Source organism: Perna viridis, chromosome 8 (genome assembly GCF_037379345.1).
Source record: "Perna viridis isolate PV_CMFRI_1.1 ecotype Kerala chromosome 8, ASM3737934v1, whole genome shotgun sequence".
Classification (NCBI taxonomy): Eukaryota; Metazoa; Mollusca; class Bivalvia; order Mytilida; family Mytilidae; genus Perna; species Perna viridis.
The window spans coordinates 46,509,299-46,537,295 of NC_142452.1; the positions used below are offsets into that span (position 1 = coordinate 46,509,299).

Genomic DNA, 27,997 nt, shown 5'->3' on the forward strand with positions numbered 1-27,997 from the left:
TTAAATCAAAACCAACAAAGATCGATATATTTTTTTTATTTCATATACATGTACCTATACATGTTAACATACAATATCACAAACCAGACCACATGGTCAATATAACTACCCTTAAAACAAAATAGGGAGATATTGTTCACAATAAGTTAACATTCTCTCAGATGGAATGAACAATTATGACTTAGACAGAAACGAAAAAATGGGATAAAAATAGAAATGGCCGGGTTGCCGTAATAGGAAGTAGAAGTGTGACAGATATAAAACCGCATTCCATGATATGGGACCCCATACTGAAGTTGCCTAGTAACTATCCAGGGGCTGTGATTTATAGTTGCTGAGAAAAATCCCCCCGTTCGACCGACATTCACCATTTTATAAGCGGATTTACACCACTGCAACCCGACCAAAAATGTTGTATAGTTTAGAGACCTGGTACATGTACACATCATGGGTTTTGCATGCTGAATGATTATTCATTTTAAATATATATATATATATATTGGAATTTGAAACGAAAACGAAACTAATTGATCCTTATCCCATAGCAACAAAAATCGAATGGGTAATCCTATTACTGTTTTTTATAGTATCAATAACTGCGCTCTTAACCCTTTCATCCGGTAACGTTGGTAGAATTTTACCAGTAAGCGGAAGTTGGTCTTGCTCCATAATACATGCTTTTGTAAGTTCTTTGTCTCCTCTTTAATTCCTCTTTCAAAGCTTCGTATTCTTTGACCGTGTATTGATGAGCTGATTTTGGCTGAAGAATAGAACAAAATAAGGAATATGATTGATTGACAGAAATAAAACTCTCTATGTGAGGCCGATAAGAGTAATCAAGGGAACCATTCAAAAGAATATATTCCAAGGATAAATACTAGACAGGGAAAATAGAGTCTGACATACATAACAAAGAAAACGAAATTACAAACTGATACACGTACAAGGAAACAAGAGTAATTGAGCAATGAACTTTACTAAAAACTGGGAGCATGGACCAGGTACATCCATGTACTAGTATTAGAAAACTGATTCAGACCATAAATGTATATTTACCAAATGTGTATTTTAAATACGTCCAAGGGATATCCAAAAGTCTGCCCAAAAGTTGAAATACCAAAATATTAGATAAGTAAGGAAAACAAAATTGACAAAACCATCAAGTCATACAAATCAAAGGGAAACGCATACAGATTCATATGCACTAAAAATCGGTGTGAACTATGATGATACAGAAGGATGATTAGTTCCCGCGTCTTGCAAGAAACCAGGCGTATAGCTCGAGATATTTTTATATAAGATTTTCCTTGGTAAAATTTTTTCGAAATTTCTTCTCATATTTCATTTTCATTCTATTCGTGTCGTTCTTTTGGGAATCTGATTTGAGCCCCCTCCTTTTCCCAAAATAGGTTCTCCCTTACCCGTTTCCGGTTAACATATAATGGTGTTGTGACGGTAGATCTATAAGAGGACGCTGGTCTTTCTTTTTTCTGTTTTTGGTCCGTCATTGTTTCGGCACAACAAACTGGAATAGAATAATAGTATCGTAATAAATGCAAAGAACTTTATAGAATGCAGAGCAATACTCATATTTCGAAGACATTGATCACAAAACCGCAACACATATATTTAAAATACAATGAGGTATTGAAAAATAATGAAGTATTACAATTTTATTAATTTTGTAACATAAGCTGCTATATATAAATTATAAATAAACACGAAAATTTAGAAAGCAAATAAACAATTTATTTCTAAAACCTGACGTATACGAAAATTAAAAAAAAATATGGAACATACGCCACTGTGAAGAATAGTTTAAAATACCACACAAGTCAAATCACAAATCACAAATCACAAAAACATATAAATTCATGTACAAGAAATACACGAACCTCTTTATTCGGCACATGCGTAATTAAAAAAAAATTAACCTACTTGGATAATTTTTTTCTGAAGTAAATCAATGAAAATCCCACAAAAAGCCAATTAGTTATCCAGTAAAATATATACACAACTTAAACATTGATCAGGAATCGAAATTACATAAACAAACATACACAATTAACCTGGAATTAAATATATTAGTCCCAGACACAGAGAAAAAAAGAACACAGAGAACCATGTCTAAACCGAACTATAAATAAGCCGGGGTGGGACGTATTACCAGAATGAGTATAAAAGGAAACCAGATTATGACATATTTAATGAATGAAAATGACTAATTGTCAAGTTCAATACAATATTTAGCATGTTACGATAGACTTTTTTTCTTTGAAAAGTGGGGGGCGTAAACCCATTTCGTCTTCACCTGAACCCGCCCCTGATAACCTGTATAAATCGATCAGACATGTTTTGAAGCCACCTCATATTAATTTTCATTACAAGTATTTTGCACCTGGGTAAACTGACTACCTGTCTAAATCGCACAGTCTCGGTTTTGACAGGTTAACAGTAACCAGGTTAAGATAAATGTATTTCAATTTGAAATGTCAAGATTTATGAATTGAATCTGCTTTTTGTCAGGGTATTATACTACAGTCTCTCTGTCCATGTAAATGCGAAGATACCAATTTTGTTTATATGGGATGCGCAGTACCAGAACTTAACAACACACACAAACAAATGTACTTTTTAATATGGGACACGCAGTACCAGAACTTAACAACACATCCAAAAAATGTACTTTTTTTCATATGGGACACGCAGTACCAGAACTTAACAACACACCCAAACAAATGTACTTTATTCTATGGGACACGCAGTACCAGAACTTAACAACACACCCAAACAAATGTACTTTATTCTATGGGACACGCAGTACCAGAACTTGACAACACATCCAAACAAATGTAAATACTTAAGAACACTTATCAAAATTTAAAGATGTTTGCTGCTCTAATAACGAGAATTTCATGGGGTTGTGAAATCGTTTAAGATCTTTCATGCTAGGAAAACGTGGGAAGAAAAAAATGATGGGTCAGTGTGCTTGTTTCGGAAATATAAGCATTAAAAATTTAAGGGAAAAAGATTTCTCTTGATTTTGCACGTGTTTTGTCTTAGTATGTTTTATATGTTAAAACACCGAAGAAATAACAGGGATTTCATAAAAACTACCCAAATAACATTTTAAAGTGTGTTTAATGAAATTTTTAGAAGAAAAAAGGGGGTCACTTAATTAGCAAAAAATATTAATGCTATGAAATGGATAAAACCAGAGTAGTCCGAAATCTGATTACGAGCAGCGAAAATCCTTAACTTTAATATCTGACATTTTTATTAATTGAAGCTTTATGTCAGAGTATTACACAGAAAACAATCAACAAGTTGAAACAAACGCGTAAAAATACTAGCTAAAGCTATTAAAATAAAATACTGAAGCGTATATACTTGCAGCATACAGCACCAGAACTGAGGAAGGAAGTACATGTACATATAGGTTCAGTTTATACACCGCAAAATATACATTTCATAAATATATATGTATACATGTAGTAAGAGAATATTTGATGCAATGCCCAGCTATAGTGTGTAATATAATACATGTAGCAGCATACAGTGCAATAAGATGCTGAAAAAGATTGGTAATAAATAAACTATATATTTAGCACCAGCGGAAAGCCAAAAATATCAGTAAATTGAGTACATGTATAAATTACTAGAGATACAGCCAGCCACCGGTAAGATATGAGTTATGCATGTATAGTACCAAAGGAAAGTCACGTGACTAGAAAAAATAAACTAAGACAAACAGACAGATCATTGCAGAACAGTGTGTAGCACATTGAATGCTATTAGTTAAAGCCGAGACAAAGAAGTACATATACACAATAAATATTGCATTATCAAAAAAAAAATGTCCTTTTTATCTTGTTTACGATCGAAAAATCAAAATCAACAATTCTTTTCAACGAAGGGGCCCAACCCCAAGAATCCCCATCCCCTTCATCCACCACGGTAATAAACTATAAAGACTTCCTGAGTAGCACAAAAAAGTAAAAGCACCTTTTTCACCGTATGCTGTGTGCTGCGTAGAAAATGTTTGTAAACTCTTTTTACTGGCGAACTATCTTTTATGACAAAAATCCGCTTATACACCAATTGATTGTCAAAGGAGCAAATTCACTTCAAGACGTCAAGACTTAGCACATATAGTCCACGGTAATAGTTTAGTCTAGTTTTTAAATTTCTATTTTTATTTTTATTTTTGAAGAGATAGTCGTCGTTGACCATAAGGAATACGTGGTACTATCTCAACCTACACCTGCTTTAAGGTAAATATTCGAACAATCACTTCCGAATTACGTACGTCATTTCCGAAACTATGTTTCAGAACTCCTACTGAATAGGTGATTTTTATTAGTAATTCTTTTTACTTAAGGAGAACATGTCTTGATACTGTTACAATGTATATGATATCAATATGTTTTGTGTGTGTGTTATGGCTCGGATTCTGACTTATATATAGCCTAGTTGGCCGAGTGGTCTAGGACGCTGTACTTTGTGCAGACGGTGTTGCCCTAGATGTCACAGCGGTACGAGTTCGAGTCCCGCGGAGAGAATGACCAAAAATTTAACAGTTCTAACATCGTTGGGATTTTTTTCAGACCTTTCTATATATATAAAATAAAATGAAGAGCGGATTCAGTCAAAATTATCAGTATTTGAGGATTTTTTATGGACCTCCGTTAATAATTGAGGAGGTCGTGAAATCGAATTGTGGAGGTTTATGAATAATAAAGGATCGCCTAAAATAATGATAATTTTGATTAAATAAATAATTTCACGCCTCACACTATCATTGTAGACAACCCTTGAAGTGAACTCAACCCGTCTCTTTTTTCAATTTCGTAGGACTTAAAAGTGCTCTTATGTTTCCAGAGCAAACGTTACTGCAATGATCTGCCTAATGATCTCGTGATAAGCTCTATGTGACCTCGCACCTCTTCTAAAAACTGGTGGTGCACTGTGGCATTTTACCCTAGTTGGAGCGCTGAGAAAACAAATTTAAATATTAAAATTTTGGGTAGAACAAAACCATGGTCTAGAAAAAAAATAAGGACAGTCATTTTCCGACACAAGGTCATAACAAATACTAGGGGCCATTGTCTTTCGGTGTATGTAACGAGTAAGACTTAATGGTCAAATTTTAAGTGTGAGTTCCTGTAAGAAACACGCAATAGCTGAAACATGGTATGAAAAACCCATCGTTTTGATAGTGTAATTTGACTATTTGCACCATCAGAATCAAGGGAAACATACAAGATTTTCGATATCATGCTGTACTATTGAGCAACAATTTCATTGAAATGCACTGAAAATGAACATTTCAAGGGCAGATAAACCAAATTTGTCTAACATTATATTGAAAAACTTCTGAGCAAACCAAATGATGCAGAGATCAAATAATAGAAAGCATCCATGAGTGATATTTTATTGTCAGATTGGTGGTGTTTTGATATGCATGTTTCTGATTTTTCACGTTTTGCCTGATTCTAAAAAGCACTTACTCTTTAAAATTATTTTTTAATAACAAATATATACATGCATGACATTTTATGCTAAGTTATAACACGATATGTGCCAGTGACATTTATATAAAATAGCTATGCAGCTTTGACCTACATTTGTAGAACTTGAGTGGTAATTTGTAACTTGAGTGGTAAGTTGAACAAAGTCGAAGTCACTTGATAACATTATTCTATTCCTTTTCGAAGATTTGTTCACAAAAAAAAAATAGCGGTCCATTCGAAAACTTGCATTACAACCTTAAAAATTGTTGAAAGTGTTACCCTCTGCTACATGTATTTATCTACATATTTTCATAATCAGTTCATGTTTCCATCTATAAACATTATGTTTATTCTTGTTCGAAATATTTCCATGCAAAGCAAGAAGCTTCGATATATACCCTTGATAGTACAACATGCATACACTTATTTTACATGTAGCAACATGCAAATATATTCCTAAATTTCCTCAGAAAATATCTGTAATATTATTATCCATATAGGTATCCCATACAGCGGACTACATTTCTTTCTTCAGATAAATGCGTACGGATATGAAATAATACACTTTTCAAAAAGGATTGAAAGCAAGTAATTGGTATTTAGAAATCTTTTTTTTATTTTTGCAACATCAGTGCAACGAATACATTGCGGATCTTATAGCCATAATTTATCCGTTCGTTTTTATAAAACTTTCCAATTTGAAAGGACCAATTACTTGACTAATAGAAGAAACGGTCGATTCGAGAGTCTGTTATAGAGAATGCTTTAAAATTCATTTGCGTGGCCTCACCTGTACATTCTAGAGATGTGCTGATCGTCATCTAAGGTGTGTTTGAGTGAATCTAAATAGGCACCTGTAGTTCTAGATTTCGTTCGAATGAAAATTTTCTTTCCTGGCAATGGCGGCTTACCTGGATCCTGTAATAACATATGTACGAACCCTTATTGTTTAATTTTACTTTGAATTCTTTGTACACAAGAGAGTCGAACACTGAAACTGTGAAATTGCTTAACAAGGTTACGTTCGACCAAATGCCTTCATGTGCTAGCAACAGGGGCTGTTACAGAAATTTCGAAAAGTGGGTCCAGGCTACCATTTCCTCATTTTTAACGAAATACCAAAGTTTCATACAAAATTCGCCACATAAATCGACTTTATAATACAATTACAATCCATAACTATTTACATAAAAAATATTGAAACGAATTCTTATCATGGTTACTAACCTCTGCCTGGTATCTGTGTAGCTTGACAACTGATTTGTCCATTTTCTTGCTCCCACTACTCAAATTAGAGTACCAGCTCTGTAATCTATCCTCAATCTGACACAGATTGGCGTCACTAGATTCCCAATCATCAAAGTCTGCATCCGGGGTGGAGTCTTTAGCAACAGAATGCGCATGTCTACCCTTTTCACATATAATTTGTCCTCTACTTCCGGGCTCCAATGTCTCATAATAGTCAACATCCTCCTCGTCAAAAAAGTCATTAGCACCATTTTCAACGTCATATCTACTTTTGTAAGCATGGTTAACATGTGTGTTTCTTGCCGTTTGTCCAGTATACTTGTTCTGGAGTACTACAACAGGGCGTGGCGATTTCCCATTTCCCAAACCACGCCTTTTGTCACTTCGAGCCTTATAGCTAAGTTTTTCCATTTCTCTCTGTTTTGCTTTCTTTCGTATAGCGTAGAAGACACTTCCTGGTCCAAACATATCAATTAATGGACCTTTTTTAAGACTAGGTGCCATCCAATCATCAACATTATCATTTTCTTTATCTTGTCTCATCAATTCTTCCCGCTTCAAAATTTTCTTTCTCTCGTTTTCTTCTATTTTGTAGAGAAAGTATCGAAACAATTTTAGTTCTTGTTTATCTTGCATCCACGATAACCTTAATGAGTATTTTTCATAAACAGAATTGCGAATCATTTCAATAACTTGAGGATTCCTTTTTTCTACAAGCCTTTCGTAGTTTTTCTGGTCTAAAACATATATTTCTGTCTCTTGTATACATATAACGGAGTATGAATATGTATCTAAATTCATGGCAACTTCCATATCACCTGAAAAAAAAATAAGAAAAGTTACTATAAACGTATCAATTCTCGCGGTGTTCCAATTTTTGCTATTTTCACGGTGGAAATAAAAACGCGAAATAAGTAATCCATTTGATAGAATTAACAATTAACGCATAGCATTTTTTTAAACCGCAAGAATTAATACACGCAAATATGTTAACTTGGCTGAATACGCGAAAATTACGAAAAATTGCGAGAATACGATTAAAGTATTCTAACCCTTCCAAACTGTTTGAGAAAATTTCAAATACATTTTCTTTTTACGTGTATGTTGTAAAAGTTTTATAATTGGTAAATTTTACAGGTTCATCAAACTTTTTTACTAGGTACAATATGCATGGATTGCATAAAGATATATCTTTTTTTTAATAAGCTATTTCAGATGGATAAACCGGACAACTTGTTCACATCTAGAAAGCAATTTTTTGCTTTCTCCTTGTTTTCAAAGTGATCGAGGAATTCAGGTTAGGGGACGTATATAGAAATTAAATGCCAAGCGAAGCCAGGCAAGAAATTTCGAGTGTAGAATTCGCGAAGAATCAAGATTTCATGACAAAACATTTTTTCCCTAATTTTAGGGGGCACGCACCGGGTACCTGAATCCGCGACTGGTATTAGTGTACTTATAACAGTTGTAACAAAAATTGAATTTTGAAGGATTACATGACTTGTACAATATGTCATCGTATGTGTAGTTTTCATTACGTGACATCATATGACACACTTAGAAAGAGGTTATAGTATTACAGAGCAAGAAAAATATTGAATAAAATATCTAAAGCTTATTTTTGGGAAAAGGCAGATTAGCAGAGGTCTTTAAATTTAACCTGAAGGCTCTGTGACGTAGTTATTTTTTGACTGCTGTAATAGGGAAAAGACCGAAAGTATTTTCCCGCCATAACACTGCAATGGTTATTTCTGGACGTAGTGAGATATAAATACTTTATTTTGTTTATGCAGTACACTACTGTTTTCAACAATTATTGCTAAATAACACCAAGTCGATAAACATGCGTGACATATACTTTCGCAAGGTGGGGGTAGAACAAAATAATTTTCCTTGCAAAAGTGTATATTGAGCATGCTCCACGCCGGCTCATCGACTATCCCACATTTAACACGAAAAGGCCTAGCAAGCAACCGTTCCGGAAATAAAATGATATAGATAAACAATTGTTTTTCGGGTTAGAAACTGACCAGGAATGTATAATTGGTTATTTTTTTCCTCTAACTTATTCATGAACTAAGATTCGCTTATGAATTAACACTGCAGCCTTGAAAGAAATCGAAACTACCCTTCTAAAACGTCAGGTGTAGAAATAAATGCACAGGTCGAAATCAATATGTATTATAAAACAGTTTTGGCAGAATATGTATACAAGTTCAGTGTACTTCAGGCCTGTTAGAGTACAATCGTTTGTGACGCAAATAATAATTATAACTCCTTTGTACAGGTTCAATGTACGGAATAAGTATACTGGAAGACTGTCCCTAATTTCTTTAATCTAATATAAGTAATCTAAAGTCCGTATTTGTCAACATACCAACTATTTCTTCCGATCCTATTAAGCAAAGTTCAACCTGTCGTTGACCTTGAGTCTTTGGTGAACGTTTCCGTGGTTGGCCCGTATCAACATTTTTCTGGTGCTGGTTGGAAGATTTGTAGTCGTTGGATGGTGACTTACTAGGAGAATTCATACTCAACTCTCTGAAAAGAAAGAATTTAAACAAGATGCCTTCTCCATAATTGTTTCGCCGAAACAAAATCCAATTTAGTACGTCTGAAAAACCTTTAAAAAATATAGCTAAGGCACCGACCATTTTATTAGCGAAAAGGGGGTGGCATCTTTCTGTAAAAAAAAACTAAATGTTTCAAAATTTAGAAACAATATCTTTTAATCATCCATTGAAAAAAAAGTTATTTCTCCACAACTGACCAGGCAGATTATAAATTAAAAATACTACTGAAAAATAAATAAAAGCATTGCTCTTGCACGAAAAAAATCTTATACGACATCAAATCCCAGCCCTCCCCTTCCAGGATAAAAATGGTCCGTACCTAAGGTTGGGGCAACACCAACCGTCTTGCTTTCTATGCCACTGCTTTCCGGTTTCTTAAACTATATATAATATAATAATTCAAAAACAGAAACAACGGAGTTCTGTTTCAATTTTTGAAATGCAGTTCTACAGTTCACTCACAACAATGTTTTAGACTCTGTTACTCTCATAATTCTTATGAACGAGAGAAATTTTTTTCAGAAAAAATTGAAACCACACAGATCTGGAAATACTTAAACCATCAATACCTTCTCAGAGACTCCCTTGCTTCCACTTTTTCCAAATGCTCCACATCCGGAAGGGGATAAAACCCGGGAAACTGCAATGAATGCATACGGGGATCACTCACCATCTTAGTCTGACCACTGAAAAACAACCAATGCTGGCGAAGATCAGTAAAAAGAACTAGTTATTGTGCAAGATATATATGTATAAATCAAGTCAAACAAACTATATTTATTCAAACTGAAAAGAAACAAATACCAAATATAGTATTTCAACTCGCCGTGTAGGGGATTAAATGTAGAGATGTGTATTATGAGCATTTTAACAAGTTTAGTACAAAAAATGATATTTGAAACCCAATATACGCTTTACATTGGTACTAATGTACTTACTTGAGAATGAAGCGAAGGCCATCAAACTGTGACCCTTGTTTTACCACTATACTCTCAAACTTTAGTTTCTCTTTCCGCAAGCTCATAGACATTTGTTTTTTATACTTAGGATGCCAGCGGTCAAACAGGGGGTTGTTCTCAACAAAGAGTTTCCTCTCCGTGAACTCTTTTGCGTGGAAGGCGTGAATGCATCGGTTATATAAATCCCTGTCTATAACAATTAAATCTGTATCTTCGTCAGCTATGATAGTGGCATTGCGGACACAGTCCGTGTTGATCAGGGCTAATTCTCCAAAACTCTTCCCAGCCTCTGTTTAAATAAAGTGATGTATTTCAATAATTAGAAATCGTTATACGTGTACTAAAAAACCACTTACTATCATTTTATTTCAAACCATTTGAAAAAAAGCACAATAATGTGCTAGATCGAGCTAAAACTCGGTAATTGCTTTCTTAAAAATTCTAAAATCCCGCCAAAGCGTTTGAGTTATCAAACAACATGGGACAGACGGACGGACGAGCAGAGGTTTACCATGATATGTTCGTCTCAAGAGGTATCAGCAACATAGTAATACTAGTAAATAGAGACAAAACAAATTGGCAAGTCAAACTGTAAACTAGTATTACTTACCAATCTTTCCGACGAAATTTCCGAATTTTGATCGATCTATTTTTTTAGGTTTTTCTTCACCAGAGCTAGTATTGCTGAGCCGCCGTATCCCTGTTGAACCACTACTAACACTGCTGTCTTTTCGCGCTCCAGACGGGCACCTTTCTTTCGATGGCTCTTGTTTATCTTCTTGTTTTTCGTCATCTACCCCTAATGTGGTATTGATGTGAATTGCCACAGATCCATTTAGAATGATGAAGAAACTTAAGATGAAAATAAAATTGTATCTTTTGAGAAATCTTAATGAAGCACATTTACCTACAGTCATAAAGGTACGTATCTTTTTGTTCATTTATAATAAGAACTGCCTGCAGTGAAATCAATTTGAGTTATCTTTCTTGGAATTTTATGTATGTTAAGTCGTCGGTTTCGTTTTATCTCATACGATTTACAAAAATGTTTTGATAAATAGTCTGTTTAGGCAAAAAAAAAACCAACAAGAACAACAAACAAACAATCCTCTTGTTTCTTCAACCAGCACGAAAAAATAGGCTAGGTAGATTTAGGAAATTATTTTATTAAAAAAATACATTGAGTATAACGGGGAAACAACCTAGTAGACTTTAGCGGTTATCGGGTTGAAATGGCAATACAATAATGGTAGATACAATAGGTTAGATAAGGTAGCAGGAAACAGTCATGTTATGTTTTGGCCTTGTCTAAGAGTCGTTCACTATTAATTTGAGATCTATTATGCTATTTCAAATATTGTGGTGTACATTCCTGAATACCTACCAGTCCCCTTTGTCTCCCTGTTTTATGATAACAAAGTCTCTCTCCACTGCCATGAAACTACAGTTTTTAATAAGGTCCTGGATAATTTCTGGAATTGTATGAATTGATATTTAAAGAAGAAAAAGAAACACATTTCTTATTAAGGAAATTTTCACTCATAATGTCTGTTAAAGATATAAAATCTTTTCACATAATTTGATAGATCGTGGGCCTTTGGTCGAAACGTTCTGATTTTTGTTATTAAACAGTCAATGTAAGGAATCAACAATTTGATTTTCATGGGGGGGGGGTCTAGGATCAAATCCTTAGTTCACATAGAGTGTTTATTCAATATGAAGAAAAGGCAGGATGGTAGAATATGGTTAAACAAAATGGCATTGGAAATCAGACTCTGATTCAGAAGTCTGTTTTTAATGAAATTGGTGTTTGAAGAAATTTCCTCAATATGACATTTGACGGAACCATGCTTTCTACAATTAGAAAAGGCGTTAAGCATTGTTTTTATAGAAAACGTTTCAACGTTTTTAGCATTATTTAAAAATCATTGAAAAGTTCCCACAATGTTTTGCATTCATTTAATGCTTCCTACACGCAATTACCCTTCAAACGACACTTTTGTTTATGATTTCGATTTTCTATTGCTATCATTGCTTAGCAACGTCAATGTCTTCCTTTGCACTTCCCGGAGTTATTATGTTTCTAAAGATATAATCAATCTTAAAATAATTAACTGGAAATGCGACAATTGTTCAATTGCTATCAACTGGATAAGTGAAAGATTGTATGAGAGTTTATTGGGTATGGATAATGGAAAGGAAACACGAACAACATATTGATCAAAATTCGCAAGATAGTCAACAACATCCTTACATACAGCATGTTCAACGAAGCCTTTCCTTGTTTTCTTGGGATGACATTTAAAATCAAGTTATATCATGGTTAAAGCATTAAAATTAGTCTTGCACCGAGGAGATAACAGAATTCAAGATGATATATAGATTCCTGCAACTGAAAGCAGACATGCTTGTGTTTTTCAATTTGGATAGTTTACCTTGATTTGGCAGATGGCTGAAATGATGATTAAAACAAAAGGATCCTACTTAACTCTAAACCTTCGTAACTTAAGCAAAGTATTAGAAATTTCCGCTTTTTCTTATTAACATCATGTTCTTCTGGTCATAGCATTTAAAGTAATTTCCTAAAGAAAAAACCCACGCTCTCTATATACAAGTAGACCTTGGACATTCGGGTTAATTCTAAAAACTCACCATCATTTAATTGGTTAAAAAGCTCAGACTTTTTCTGGAACCAGGATTTGATCTGGTTGATCTCTCCATTACTACGTTCCTCTGGTTCTTTAGTAATGACAGATATAACCTTGTCATAATGGTGAGCTGCAGCCAAATCTGTCGGCCTCATTTCAAAATGGGGCGGTTTTGCATTTGGTGCCTCAGAATTCGATGATCCGCTCTCGCTCTGTAAAAATATGAAAAATAGCTTTTACTTAAACACGAAACAAAAACACGTGCTATTGTAGGTTTTTTTTAATGTTCTTTTTTTAATGTTCTGAAACTTGTTTAAAATTTATCCGGTCTCGAAACATGAAAGAAGAAAAAAAATAAAAATCACATATATGTTCTCAATTAGATTTCATAAATGAAAAGAGTATGGTTTTCATATGATTTTCGAGAACGAATTGCACGAATTTTTAAATGCACGAAAAATATGTTTTGAACATGTGAAAACGTGTTGCTTTTTTTCTTGTGTAAGTGCCCGAAATCATATTTGTTTCCGTATTTATAAATACGATTTAATCATTAAACATCTGCATACAAAACCAAACAAAATAATAAAAAAATGAATCTTGTATTTTAAGTTCAGTTCCGACGGGTAAAGTACCAATCCATGCAAAATTCATACAGTGCCAATGGTAACGTGATTTATGGTGTAAAAAATCCACAGAACAAACCTTGTTTTTTCATTCTATTAATGTTATATTTGTTCATTATATTAATAGTTTCTGTATTCTGCTCTGCTTTTTAATGAAAAAACATACATTTATATTCTACTAAAACCAACCAAATCAAACCAAATCAATGGCGATAACTCTTTCAAAGTACCAATTTCGTGTACAATCTATATGGCGCAACAACCAAATGAAATATTAAGATTGATAATGTGACCAGAAACGTTTTCAGAACAAGAAATGAAAGTGAGTTTAGTGGGTTTTTGACATGAATAAATCACACTTCGAAGGCCGTAATTTTATGCAGACTGATACTTAAACCCTACAAACCTGAATAAAAAAAAACATGTGGTCCATATCTGATTAAAATGAGATTTTTGATTACGCTACCAGCAAATATTGAACGAAGCATTCTCGTAGTAATGGAATATTCTATAATTTTGATTAGATTGCTACTTGTAAGAGTATATTTCATACTCAAGAAGAGAGCTAAATGGCCGGGAAGAGGATCTAATATTCGCGAAAGTTCTGCAAGTAGCGGAAGTGGGGTTTCCTGCACGTCTTGCCGGCTGATGAGCAAATGCCGTAGAAGCGGAAAACGCCATGACAGTTTCTCCCGTGATATACTTTGGGAGAATTCCAGGTAGTGCATGCTAATATATAATATGCATTTCCAAATTATTTCAACAAAATACCACCATTAGTCATAAAAAGGTTTTACTTCTTGCTAAATGTATACATTTATACGATTTTATGTACAGATATCGTTTAAATCCATTCCATGTAATTTATGTTAATTCAAGGCAATGAATCCTTGTCCACGCTTGATGTATTACACTTTTAGCTTGTCAAAGTATAATAAATGTTAGTATATTTTGGTACATTTTGAAGAAGCACTTCTTACGTTATATTAAAAACAGTACTGATGGTGAACTGCGTTAAACTTGAACTTCAAAGTGTTGTATTAATTAAATCGTCTCTACATCAATTGATCTACCTATATATGTTTGTTCTAGATTTTTGTTCAAATGCAAAAAAGTTCCAGTTTTAGTGCGATGAAGAGATTGTGAAACGGTAGCATATAAATGGTCCATAAGTTACATTTTAACCAATTTAAAATATAAGAATATTTCTATCTTCATAAAAAAAAAACAGCCATTCAAGAAAATCTTTGACCTTTATTGTATACATTGATTTGTAAAAAATAATACAATTTGTCCGGATGTAGCGCAAAGTGATTTGTAACTAAAATAATATCAATTGTGTATAACAACCGAAAGAATAAGTTGTAATTAGGTACATTTTGTATCAATCGTCCGTCTTCGGATTTTAGAACTACGTACTGTGAAAGTACTATTGCTCGTGGGGTACTAATTTTCGTGGTTTTCGTGGGTAGATTAAACCACAAAATTTGGTTCCCAACTAAAAGGAAATTTCCATTGTTGTGTATACTGAAATTTTCAAAACCACGAATTGAAGCATCCATGAACTTGAGTGTCTTCCCTTATCCACGAAAATTGGTATCTACGAATAAAAGTACTTTTACAGTACTTTTACACAAATAAAGATATCTTTGAATTCACAGAATAGATCTGGATTGTACCACCAAAGGAATCAGACAGAGAAACTTGCGTTTGCAAGCAACATGAAAATATGCAGTTTTTAACCAACGCTCTGTACAGCTTAGTAAGCAGGTATTCCTGTGACACTGTATGTATGGACGTTGTTCGGAGTGTAAAGACGTCAGAATACCAATCAACGATATTGACCAAGATGAAGCGGTAAGATGGTTCAAATTGCAAAGCATGAAAGAAAAAAGACAAATCAAAGATGTAGGGAAGGAAGCGAAACTGACCATGCGATACAGATGAGGACATTGTAATTCATATTATGGACACTTAAAACGAAAGCTTTTTTTAATTTTTAAAAATGTTTCAAAATGTGTAAAAGAAAGGAAACCCGAGTTGCAATACATACATGCAACTTACTATATCTGACAAAAAAAAACAAAAACAAAAACAAAAATAAAACAAACAAACAAAGCAAACGTATCACGAGTAAAGTACCACCAAGTTTTCTAGCATCGGGTAAACCACAGGGAAAAAACCGTTATGTATGTCCATTAGAAAATAAAATCACAGCGAAGTAGTACGTGTACACTATATCATACTTTATATTAAATATATCATAAACTTATAAAAATATACTGCACTTTATTCTGCACTTATTATATGGTAGACAGTTAAACACACTGAACATTGAAAAGCGATATATGTTAAAATTGTGCATTGTTGTAGTCAACGGGTAGAAGAGACTCGATGAAGGAATATATTTTCTCAAACGGCCAGCACATCGACTTCTGTTGTTGAAAATAGGGCTAATCGTATTATCTCCTTTGTACACGCTTAGGATTGTTTCCGGAGGCAACGAGAAAGTAGTAAATTGAACATATGATATTGTCACCTGACATGCCTTTCGATTTCTTGCATTACTGAAAATAACGCTAACTGTACCATCTCCTTTCTACGCGGTTAGGATAGTTTCCGGCGACAGGGATAAAGTAATTAATTAAAAACACCTTTTATCATATTAAATCGCTTCCTACCTTCATTGTGAAAATTAAACTCTTCAGACTAAAAGTGTTACCAACATTTGCCGTCGTATAAATTGACTAAATGGAAATTTAGAATAAACAACCAGTTGTAATTAAATTCCCATGATATCGCATCAAATCAGAATTACATTGGATCAATACAGTTTCAAAAGATTAATAAATTAATGCGTTTACTTCTGGTGAATTTCTCAATTACCAGTCATTAAGCGATCAAGTGATTTTACTTGAATGAGGTAAGGACCTATGATATTTGGACAAAAACCGCGTCGTAATGTCTATGGCTCTAAGACGATGACCACTGAGTTTAAAGGACAATATCTCTACACAATAAGTCCGGATTAAGCTTGAACATTCGAACAGAACGTTATATTTAACCTTTCATTACTTTTTGCACAGGAAATAACTACTACGACCAAAGCTCTTCGAAGGCCGTCATAAAAATTCAAGTGCGCCTACAGACCATTCGAAACTATTCAGGATTTTCGTAGCACAAAAGGAAAATCCTCGCATGTTAAGACGAAAGAATCTAAGTGCATTTAATTATTTCCGGTCCGATGCCATTCAGAAGTACTCAATCTTTTTCCCTACATAAAAGAAATACCTCGGATGCACTAGACGGAAAATTTTTTTCCGGAATCACTTATTACCATTACTTTAGCTCCTCAGTTTGCGCCAAATATCTTGGCAGAATGATTGCTCCTTATTTTAAGTGATATTTAACTTAATTTTTAGCGCCACAAGGTAGACGGAACTACTTTGATACGAAAATAAATACAACACCGGCAACTGTTTTCAAGAAGAAATTTGCCGTTCTGCATCTGAGGTTATTGAAATTGTCGAGTTCCGGTTGGTCCGTTCAAATTTTTTACGACTTGACTGGTTGAATTTATTTACAACTACTTTTGTTTTGCCTAGACTAAGTAAATGTTCTTAAGGTGTAAATCTGTGGGAGAGAGAAGACATTTTGTCATCGGATCGCAATTATATTTCTGACGAACAACTTAAAAATAATATCTCCTGTGGGATAGTTGTTCAATATAAACTTCCGCGAGAAATATTTTTTTGTTATACCAAAGCTCTACCTCGCGAAAGTGTATACTAAGCATGATCATTTACTTACCACACTTTCAACAACTGCCTGACTTTTACATGGAGATTCATTCTATTTAAACTTTTCGAATATTTTGAGCATTGAGCAGAAAAGATCTGTTTTTATTTTATGAGTATACACATTCACAATTAGTTTGTTGCAGACCCCTTTTACTCTCAATAATAGACACTGAGTGGATAGCGTTAATAAAAAAATCGCACCTTCATTTGATTAAATATACTGTACAATGAAATCACACTTTAATGACGGCATTTAAAAAAGACTATCTACACAAACCAAACTACTCATATTTTAAATCGTTAGGTTATTATTCAAGCAACATAAAGTCAACATAAAACTAATCATTTTCTATTATTGTAACAAGCATCGGTAGTATTCATCAAAAAGGCATCTACTTTTTTTCATGTAATTTAATCTTTAACAATAAATACCCGTCAACCTCTGGGTACATTTGTATTATGTTTCAACGAAAGGCTGTTACTGCGCTTATAAAAGGACTTCATTTTATTATAAACATTCTCTCGTTGGGAGCTTAGATGACTCGAGTGCGGTAGGGGGTTGGTTCTTTCGATTCACGATCGAAGCGTAAAACATGCCTAAGAATTTTAAGTGTATTGTTTATCTTCATTGGAGATTGACAAAACTTTAAAATTGAGAGTCGATACCATCTCCTGACAAAAGCAATGTCTAGTATGAGCTTGGCATTAACAGGGTAAGATTTTTCCTTCTTGTTGTTTCAGAGGCAGAAGAGACGTGTCATTTAGTACGAGCCCTGCATGACTTGTTATAGGATTATGGACGCTGCATGTTTGTTGTTTGCGCGACCGCTGATAGAAGCTTTCCACTTATAGCTAGTCCTCATTGAAGATTTTATGGTGCTTCCATGTTTTAGTGGCGAATGGCAGTCAGGTTTTTAAGCGATTTCTAACTCCTTGTTGAAAAGAGAATGGGTGTAGTGAATTAGGAAAGGTATATAAACAACCTAAGAAGGTAACTCTTTAGCTCAGTCGGTCAGAGCGACGTGACTACAGAAAGAAGAGGTCCCGGGTTCGATTCCCGCAGCAACCACCGTGTGACTTTTCACAATAATTCTTCGCTGTTTGTGACATCATCCATTTCAAAGACCTTGCTAGGATGAAAATTTTCAATTTTTGTGGTACACATGCCTGATCAATCATTAGTTCTCGATAAAATTGGAAGCTTTTCCTATCGCATTTTTCAAAATTACATGCATCAGGTCCAGAAGTGCCTGATAAATATATCTCCGAACCTATGAGAGGTGCGACAATTATCAGGATCCAAAAGTCTGAAAATATTGTTCAGCGAAATTTTTTTTGCAAATAGCGAGCACCGCTTAAATCTCATAGTTTCCGAGACCGTGTTTTTGTTATGCAATATGGTGATGCTTTACGAACATTTTATATTAAGTCATGAAAATAAAGTGTCAAAACAAATTAATTAAATCAAGAGTTTAATTGGAATACCTAAATGATTGATTTGGCGATTACAGAACATTTTAAAATTATTTAATACTATAGTGCTTCTTAATATAGAAACAGTCAGGAAGGCAGACGGAATGGCCATCAATTAAGACGGCCTCGGAAAACTCGATATTTGTCCTCCTCGGGGCCAGTTACAGAGTCGAAGTTCTTCCCCTGCGTTCTTACATAACGAGAGTTAAAAGGCCTGTTAAAGACCTGTGTGTTTGTTGATGGAAAATATCATGCACATAAAACTGCCACTTTGTTAAGAAGTTATGTGCATATGTTAAAATATTATTGATTTATACTAACCATTTAACAATTAAAATGTTAGTGTAAAGACCTTTAAATCTCAGTATGGAAAAGTTTACAAACCATCAATTTTTGATTTATGGCATTTGACAAACGATGTGCATACTTAAATAATAAAAAATCATTTTGAAAATAAATTAGCTTGTTTATTATTGAAATTAGCCGAGCGTGTTTACAGCGATACGGATTAATGTGGAAAATGATTTTACAGCAACAAAAATCGTTTGGATAAATGTGTTTGGTTTTAAATTTCAAATAAATCAAAGTAATTGATGCCCTCAACTTTAATGCAAGTATTTTCCTTAATGTTTTCTATATCTTACACACGTATTTGAAAGCAAAACGCTTTGTTGAAGTTAGATTATAGTAACATATAGATACATTAGAAAAAAATATCTTCAAAGAGAAAAAAAACTGGTAAAATTCCAGAGGCAACTAAGCAAGAAGATATTCGAACAGAAGGAATAAGATTTTCTAAACCAAACATTATTTGTCTAAAAGGAATCAAAGGAGAATGTTTCAATATAGGAGCAACACAAACATGAAGTTTCAAAAGACTCGTGTATAATCTGAATTAAAATCGTGCTCCAGGCATTTCCATTCAGAATTTTATGCTGACTTGTAAAGTTATGAATAACCAGTTTGTACAACAATTAATTAACTTTGAGTTTGGAATTTATAAACAAAACTTATTTCCGATCGTGTAGACTCAGACTTGGTAGAATTTAGTTTTCAAAACAACTCGCCCAACAGGACAGAAAATACTGAAAAGGGGCCATAAAATAGCTGACCCTACCTGTTCCAAGCACAAAGCTCGGAACTTAAGCATAAAACAATACACCACAAAGATACATGTAAAATATGCTTATCATAACATTATTCCCTTCGCAGATCATTTTTAAGGTATAAAATGTTTTAATAGAATAAGATATCTAAATGGCATTTGTAGATGGTACACTAAAGTATTTTAACAACAAAAACAACAACAAAAAAAACAAAAACAAAATCAAAAACAAAAACAAACAAAAACAAAAACAAAAAAACAAAAAAAAAAACAAAAAAACAAAAACAAAAAAAACTTTTACCATGTGAAAGGGAATGAAAGTTACATAGAACTTAGATAAGAAAAAACACTTACATTTCGTTTTTCTGAATCTTTAGCCATTATTTGTTATGTTACAGAAAGAGTCCAGTCTATTCCTACGTGTACCTCCTAGTCTCTAACGAATTGACGATAAAACCGTCCACAAACCGAAGTGATTTTAAAATACAATGGTTGTCTTTTACGATACTGACGAAGATTTGTTTACGGTGCGATCACCCGTCGCATCATAATTTACCATTTAAATTTTTCATTCGATATTTGATAAATCGTTTTTACTATGGTATTGAATGGCTAAATGTTATTCACATCAATTTCAGGGTTATTGTGATCAGTCGTTAATAAGGCTGTTTTGATTTCTGTAAAATTGGTTAAGGACACATGTTTTAATGCTATTAAGGTTTGAATACATGTGTTATTCTGTTTACGCCCCAAAAAATTACTGAATAATGATTTAAAATGTTTAAAATCATTCCTGTTAATTCTTTTATAATGGATTTAAACAATAGATCCAAGTTTAGATGGAATAACTGGTAAATAACATACTTGACCTCACAAGATCTACATGGGATCAGTAAGGACGAACACGTCTGCGACATAATAAAAGAGATTACTAAGGGATATTAGTCGAATCGTTGGAGAAAAAGGGGGAGTGTCTTTGAGTACTAGCTACATATTTGAAATTTCCATATGTTTACAATATATATAGAAGGGTCTGAAAATTTCCCAACGATGTTAGAACTGTCAAATTTGCGATGCAAATTTTTGGTCGTACCTTGTGACATCTATGGCAACACCGCCTGCACAAAGTCTAGCGCCCTAGACCACTCGGCCAGCTAGGCAATACTTTATATGTTCACGACGCTACTGTAACATGTACATGCACTGATCACGACGAGCATGACATGAGTAGTAGTTTTTTTCTGGTTCGACGAAAAAAGGGGAGCTAACCAAATCCTTCCACGGTTTTTAAATTAGTACTGTCATTTTGTATTCTTAAACGTCACCATTCCAAATATGTTACACTTGTTCAACTCCTGTTCAACTCCTGTTTCGTCTGAATATAGCTGAAATATTGCTGCTCGGACGTTAAACCCCAACAAACAAACAACAAACAAAACATCAACTCCTGTTCAACCTATTTACTTAGTTACTTACATGCCCAAAAAATATTGGAAAGCGGCGTTTGTGAGGGTAATGTTTATACGGGAAGTCAAAGGGTACTAAATACTATTTTTTTTTAATAAATAACCACCTTGCTTATACCTCATCCGAAAAAGAGTCCAGGACGTGTGTTTAAAGAAGAACCGACGACCAAAAGTCCTCCCGAAGTTAGCTCAAGGTCAGTTTTTTCGTCAACTATAAATGAATTGTCAATTTTCGTCAATTAAACTGGGAGTGTATTCTAATTTAAAGTCCCAGTAGACAATTTTCACTTAATGTGACTTCTGCTTTTTAACTTAATAAATTTCCACTTCATGAGATCAAGAGTGATGAAATAATGTCAATTTTTTTTACAAATATCATCTTGTGTTGGAACACATTCCGGCGACAACTAACAAACCGACATTCAGACCAACAGAGAATATCAATCCCTTGCACGTAAATATACGTGGAAGCAACTTAGTTGTATTTAGCAGTAAAATTTTCGTAAACATTTGAGAACCAATAAAACTAATGAAGGAGGTTTGCAAAGTAGCAAAAAATTATGTTATACTTGGTTATATAATGATCTACAGTGATATAAATAAAATACCACTTGTAGGGATTACATACTTTTCAATATTAAAATAATCTAACTGAAGTTTCATTACGTGACAATTCTAATTAGCTGTCCTAAAGTAAAGAAGACTAACATGGATAATTCCAAGTAAAGTATTATATGCCTTAGGACAAAGACGTACCATCAAGTGTTCTCAGGACATATCATAATCCAAAGATACACACTTACATGTAGCTTCGAGAATACCGCTCTTGATTGTTTATTCAAATAAAAGTGTCTTTCTCAAAATTAAAAAAAACAAAAACAAAAACAAAAACAAAAACAAAAAAAACAAAAAAAAAACGAAGATATTTAAAATTTGACAATTTTTTTCAACTGGCCGCCATACTCTTAAGGTGGATCTGTATTCAAGCTGCTTTAAAATTATAGTACCTTCCAAGGTCTTGAGAGGTCGTTTGTTATGTTAACACGTATAAAGCTTCAATTTTTACACTTAATCGCCTTCCACCAGATTGTAGGTACAATGTAATCTTACAACAAATAAGTAACTATTATAGTAGGAGATTCTTAAGTATTAGTCTTTATAAAAATCAGACAGAAGGTAATTCATGCATGTCAAAAAAAAAAAAAAACAAAAACAAAAAAAAAAAAAAACAAATTCAGTTTAAATTAATGTTCAGAAACAGTAATTTTGTTACTGATCACATAACAAGTCTTAGTTTTTCATTCGGTTGTTTCGCTTCTGACATAAAAATTATATAGATTGTACGTGAAATTGGCACTTTGCATGAGTTATCGTTCTTGATTTTGTTTGAGTTGGTTGCGTTTAGTGGAAATAAATGTATGATTTTCTCAAAAGTGCAGATCTGAATACAGATATGACGTCGTTATGTGAAAATATAGCACATGTAGACTGAAAAAGAATCGTTTGGTGGGTGTTCTTAACCATGTTTGTTTGTTTGTTTGTTGGGGTTTAACGTCCGAGCAGCAATATTTCAGCTATATTCAGACGATGAACATGAAATTGATGATAAAATGAACATGAAATGATGATGAAATGAAAAAGAGATGGGACAAAAGGACAATGGGGTCGACAAATTTTGATTGCCACTGGAAATAGGGAGAGGTGGGTAGGGTCGGGCAATTTAGCCTCCTGTGGCGGAGCCCTATGGTTCCTACTCCGAGAGAATACCACAGTAGGGTTCTTTAATGTGCGAGGAACGTGACAACTTTCCCAACACGATGCACCACTATGGTTTGCGGTCATGTTTTCCGTATTATAGCCTAACAACCACAGCATGTAACACGCCAGGGGTACCCCATTCCACCACCTGGGGCACACAACCCAGTTGTTCTGTGGGCAGAGCGCCCTAGCCCCCGGTTAAGGTTCTGAGCACTATTTAGTCGCCTTTTACGACAAGCTTAGTACTGCTGCAGGTCTATTCTTGTAACACCCGGACCTGCACGGGGTCTTCACCATGAATCACTTTATCATTGGTAGTGTCTGAGTTTTAAGGGGACTGGTACTAAAAAGAAAAAGTCGCTTGTTTTTTTTATGAAGAAACATATGCATCAGGTTTGACTTTGGATGTACGAGAATAAAGCGCCCAGTTGCTTTGTAATATAATAGAAGGAGTATGAATTTGACACAATCTCCTTATTTGAGTACAATATACTAAGTTTCAAATAAGAGGCTAAAACGTTCTTCTGTCACTCCAGTTTTATCAACAACTACAAAAAAAAAAAAAAGAAAAAGAAAAAAAAAACTGCACTTGTGCTCAGTGGCGGATCCAGTAGCTTGGAAAATGAGACCGGAAATGACAGGCCTTAACAGGGACGATTCACGGGTTTTTAACGATTTTCTATATATTCAAAAATGTATTTACAAGCATAAGACAAGGGTCTGCTCTCATGGATCCGCCCGTGGTGCTTGTGCACTAAAATTCTATCCCAACAAATTAGTTCTTACATTTTTACCAATTGCCGAGTTCGATTTGACAATTTTATTTATTCTGATAAATTATTAGCTCCAGTAGTATTTGCACCACAAAAAAAATCAGAAACATTTTTTTTTCAATTTAATATCTTTTATTTTCACATTTTTCTTTGCTCGTGTAACATGAACATGCCATTTCTAAACTATTTTCGCGTTCAAAAATTTTTTTTAACCCTGTCTATTCGGTCAAAATTCCGAGCTAGTTTTAAACCGTAATTACAGAAGTATTAAGCACAATACAAAAGGTGATTAAAAGTCGAGATATAAAACGATTATATTGCTTTTTTATAACATACTATTAGGTATTTTGGTTAATAAAATAGAAAGTTTTGTTTACTATTAGTAGTCCTAATTACAATTACAATATTCTGTTGCCGCCGAAAAGGTATGTAATGACGCACAGCACCTTCAGAAAACAGCTTTTGATATTTAAACGCATGTAAAGACGTGCGTCAGTTATGAAATAATTTTTTTTCCACATTACAAAACCAAAAAACGATTTGAATTAATTGATCCAATTCATTCAATGGTTTCAGGTCTATTTACAACAATGGGTATATTTGTAGGAGGAAAGATCAGCCCGTCCTAAAATTATGGCGCATAAAGTCCCATAGCTCCGGAACATGCCGTAGGAAAATTACAAAAAAGAAATAATATGTGCTCATCACCCAAAACAAAAATTTAAAAAATCTTTAAAATAGTACTCTTAGACTTCCCGACTTTTGCATGTAGTTGTTAGCTATAGTATGGTGGAGTTTAATTCAATTTAAAACCTCGGCAATTCGACTTATCTCCCTTGTATATGTTTAGTGGCACATTAATAGCTGGAAACTTTCAAGTTTTTTGTTTCTCTTGATCGATGCTGTTTTGATACAGTGACCTCAGTAAAAGGCTAGTATGATATAAACTATTATACATAATACTAGTACAGTAGTCAACTTTTCAACTTCTAAAAAATGCAATAACCCGACCAACCGCGTGAAAAATATCTCTTTTAGAATACAAAACAGTCATGCAATAAATTATAACAAATTTAACAGTTTGTGTGGGTATTGAAGAGTCACTTATAATATAATCCTTTAATTATAGGACTATTAAGCATATCCCACACAATTACCGTTACCGCATACCGAGATTTCGAAATGGAGGTTCCGGGCTAATATTTGCTCAATTTTACATGAATTATACACACAATATAACAAAAGTATCATTAAGGTGGGTTCAAACCAAAGACCACCCCATTGGATCCGGCACTACTTTCAGTAACAGTAAGAACAGTCATTCAAATGCAAGCCTCGACAGCAAGATACTAAAAAGTTCAAGGTAAACTATTTAACTGTTAAAGCACTTTTATGAAAACGATTTTCCAACATTTGGTTCAACGACTTACATTAAATTTGTATTCTTTGTAAAGTGTAGGCAGGGTCAACCAATACATAACGAGAATGGATATGGTGAATATGTCAGAGACAATAAACCCAACAGAATGAAAAAAATGTCAGCTCAAGACAACTCATTGGTCTTCAATGAACAACAAAGAAATCCTCACGCTGCAGCTCCAGTTGTCCCCAAAACAACATTATACACAGATACAGTGAAAAAGTGCGATTTCAAGTGAAATTTTAGTGCATCCTCCTTTGAAACTGAATATTGATATTTCAATAAACGCTGTACTCAATTGTTAAGAATACTCCAAATTTCCATAATTCACGTAAAAGAAAAACGACCGATCATAGTAAGCGTACAAGTCTCTTTGCCTGACTTTTTAGATGATTAATACTAAAAAGTCTGAATCCATTGAGTTCGAATAGACATTTAGCAAATCAAAACTCGCATCATTTCAGAAATAAACGATAGAAAACTGACTACCACAGGGCATGAAACTTATGTAAATCAAGAAGAATTTTAATGTCAGATCTAAATTCACTCCAAACACTTTCCAACACAAGGCAATGAACCAATAAATTTAAAATACAGAAAATGAGACGGGATTACTTTAAAGTTAAGTATATTTTACAACTGTCGAGAGTTCATACAGAAAACGGTAAAACATGTATGGCACTTTTGTCTGTTAACAAATAAACAACTTCAACAGAAAGAGTTTATTCGATTGTATAAATTTAATGTTGCCAAATTTCATCTGAATTTTTGCTTAAACTTCTGTACATGTAAAGACTTTTATTCTGTCGATTCGAACTTCAATAGTTTTCACAAGAAGGCATTTGGGATGTTGTTTACACCCTGTTCTCATTTTTTACGTCACTTCCTATACGAGACTTCGTGGGGCAAAACGAAAAAAAAAAAGGCAAATTTTAGCAGTTTTAAAAAGCGATTAGTTTTATATAGGGTTGAAAATCAATTTCGCGAGAACTATTTTTCACGGTTTTCTATGCACGGCGAAAATGAATACTTTTACAGTAATTCGGTGATAATGTCACTTAGATTACTAGTCCGATATTTTACCCCTGGTTTGCTGAAAATGTTCATTCAATTATTGAATTGCTGTAATACTTGATTTTTCATTTCGGTATTTACTATAACCTATTCTAAATGATCTCAAACATTAATAATTAATATAAATTCTGTTTCAATTCATTTCCAAGGATTTACATGGGCAAGTTACCTTCGTCAGTAGGGTAACAATGGATCAAAGCCGATCCTAATGTCGAAGAATCGTTTAACTTCGCAGTTCTTCCAATTCATTAGTGGAATTTTCTATGGAACGAATTATACAAGAAAAAAAATGAAATACGGGTGAGTTGGTATAATGTTTCAGTTTAATTGTAGAGCAAAAGTTTTTTTTTCTAAACCGAATCTTTCACTTCAGCAAATCTTATCGCAAATATGTTAACAATAATAATTTTATAAAGATGTTGTTCAAAAGTTTTTTTTCGGTCCTAAAACCTTAATTTAAAACTTCAATAATTTTAACACATTGGTCCTGAATATATGAAATATATATCGTGTTTCAAAACTTTCTTGGTGTAGAAATAATTAATTTTCATTAATGTGTTCATGGAATTATACACACAGATGCGAATGCCAAAAAAAAAAAAAAAAAAAATGGATGAAAACCGTATCTTTCCATGTAGTTTTTAGAAAATAATGAACGTGCTACAAATGTCATACACCTTAACCAAAGTCTACCTCTTGATATATATTTCTATAAATAGATAGTAATTTTCGACCATCTTCATTATTTACAGTTACAGTCTAACAGAAATCATGTATGCATCTAGCAATCGTACATCGAAGTAGTTGTAATATAGAAATATATCATAATCTTAGAAAATAATTCATACTAAATATTTAAAAAAATATTTGACAAAAATATTACTTTTATTGATCTTGAACCCACTCAAATTAAAAAAAAAACCCAACAACTCTTATAGCTAAATTAGCTATACTAAGGCAACCTAAGAACGAAAAATACACGAACACAAGAACAGAAGAAAAAAATAAAAGAACTGCTAATGGTTAATAAATACTTACAATTACTACAGATTAAGCTCCATCCTTTTAATTCCCGATATAAAAGAAGTTGATAGGATATCAATGAGGTATATTGATGCTATGGTTCCGAGATCTAAACACGAAAACCCCTGTGACATGATAAATTGCGTGACTTGAGTTTCTATTTAAAGTTGGATGAATTATCCGAGTTTAGAATTTATCACTTCACGTGAAGTTAATTTATTTATCACTTTTTTAGTCGGAAATCATCGACCGTGGGCGCGTTTACACAAACAGTTTCCCCCTAAAGAGTTAGTACAAGTTATAGAACTTTTGAAATTAGTTGGGTATGGAATATGATGGGGTACAATAAGGGAACATGGAGTGAAATGAGATGAGGTACTTGTAGGGAGAACGAAGTACTGACATCAGATGAGCAAGAGCTCCTGGTTATATTCTGAAAAGATGTGAAATCGAAGTCGAACGTTGTGAAATTAAAGGATCCAGAGGCGTACATGAATACGTTTGGTCGAAACTTGCGCATTTGACTGTGGACGCAATT

The 27,997-nt window shown here is 33.6% G+C and overlaps 1 protein-coding gene across 6 annotated transcripts; it reads right to left on the reverse strand.

The window, feature by feature from the left end:
• Window positions 1–21: 21 nt before the first annotated feature.
• On the reverse strand, window positions 22–27,997 carry LOC148610749 (uncharacterized). 6 transcript variants are annotated; one of them, XM_088596087.1, is made up of 12 exons: window positions 27,475–27,997; window positions 12,946–13,153; window positions 11,678–11,765; window positions 10,904–11,145; window positions 10,273–10,582; window positions 9,904–10,020; window positions 9,139–9,302; window positions 6,741–7,579; window positions 6,304–6,431; window positions 4,944–4,993; window positions 1,422–1,525; window positions 22–760 (listed from the first exon to the last, which is right to left on the reverse strand). In XM_088596087.1, exons 2-12 carry the CDS (start codon window positions 13,094–13,096, stop codon window positions 638–640), a joined length of 2,316 nt encoding a protein of 771 aa, XP_088452213.1. In that variant the 5' UTR covers window positions 13,097–13,153; window positions 27,475–27,997; the 3' UTR covers window positions 22–637. The 6 variants fall into 6 exon arrangements, with proteins under 6 accessions (XP_088452213.1, XP_088452214.1, XP_088452211.1 ...); XM_088596088.1 differs by lacking the exons at window positions 4,944–4,993; window positions 27,475–27,997 and adding exons at window positions 3,391–3,411; window positions 20,300–20,605; XM_088596085.1 differs by lacking the exon at window positions 27,475–27,997 and adding an exon at window positions 20,300–20,605.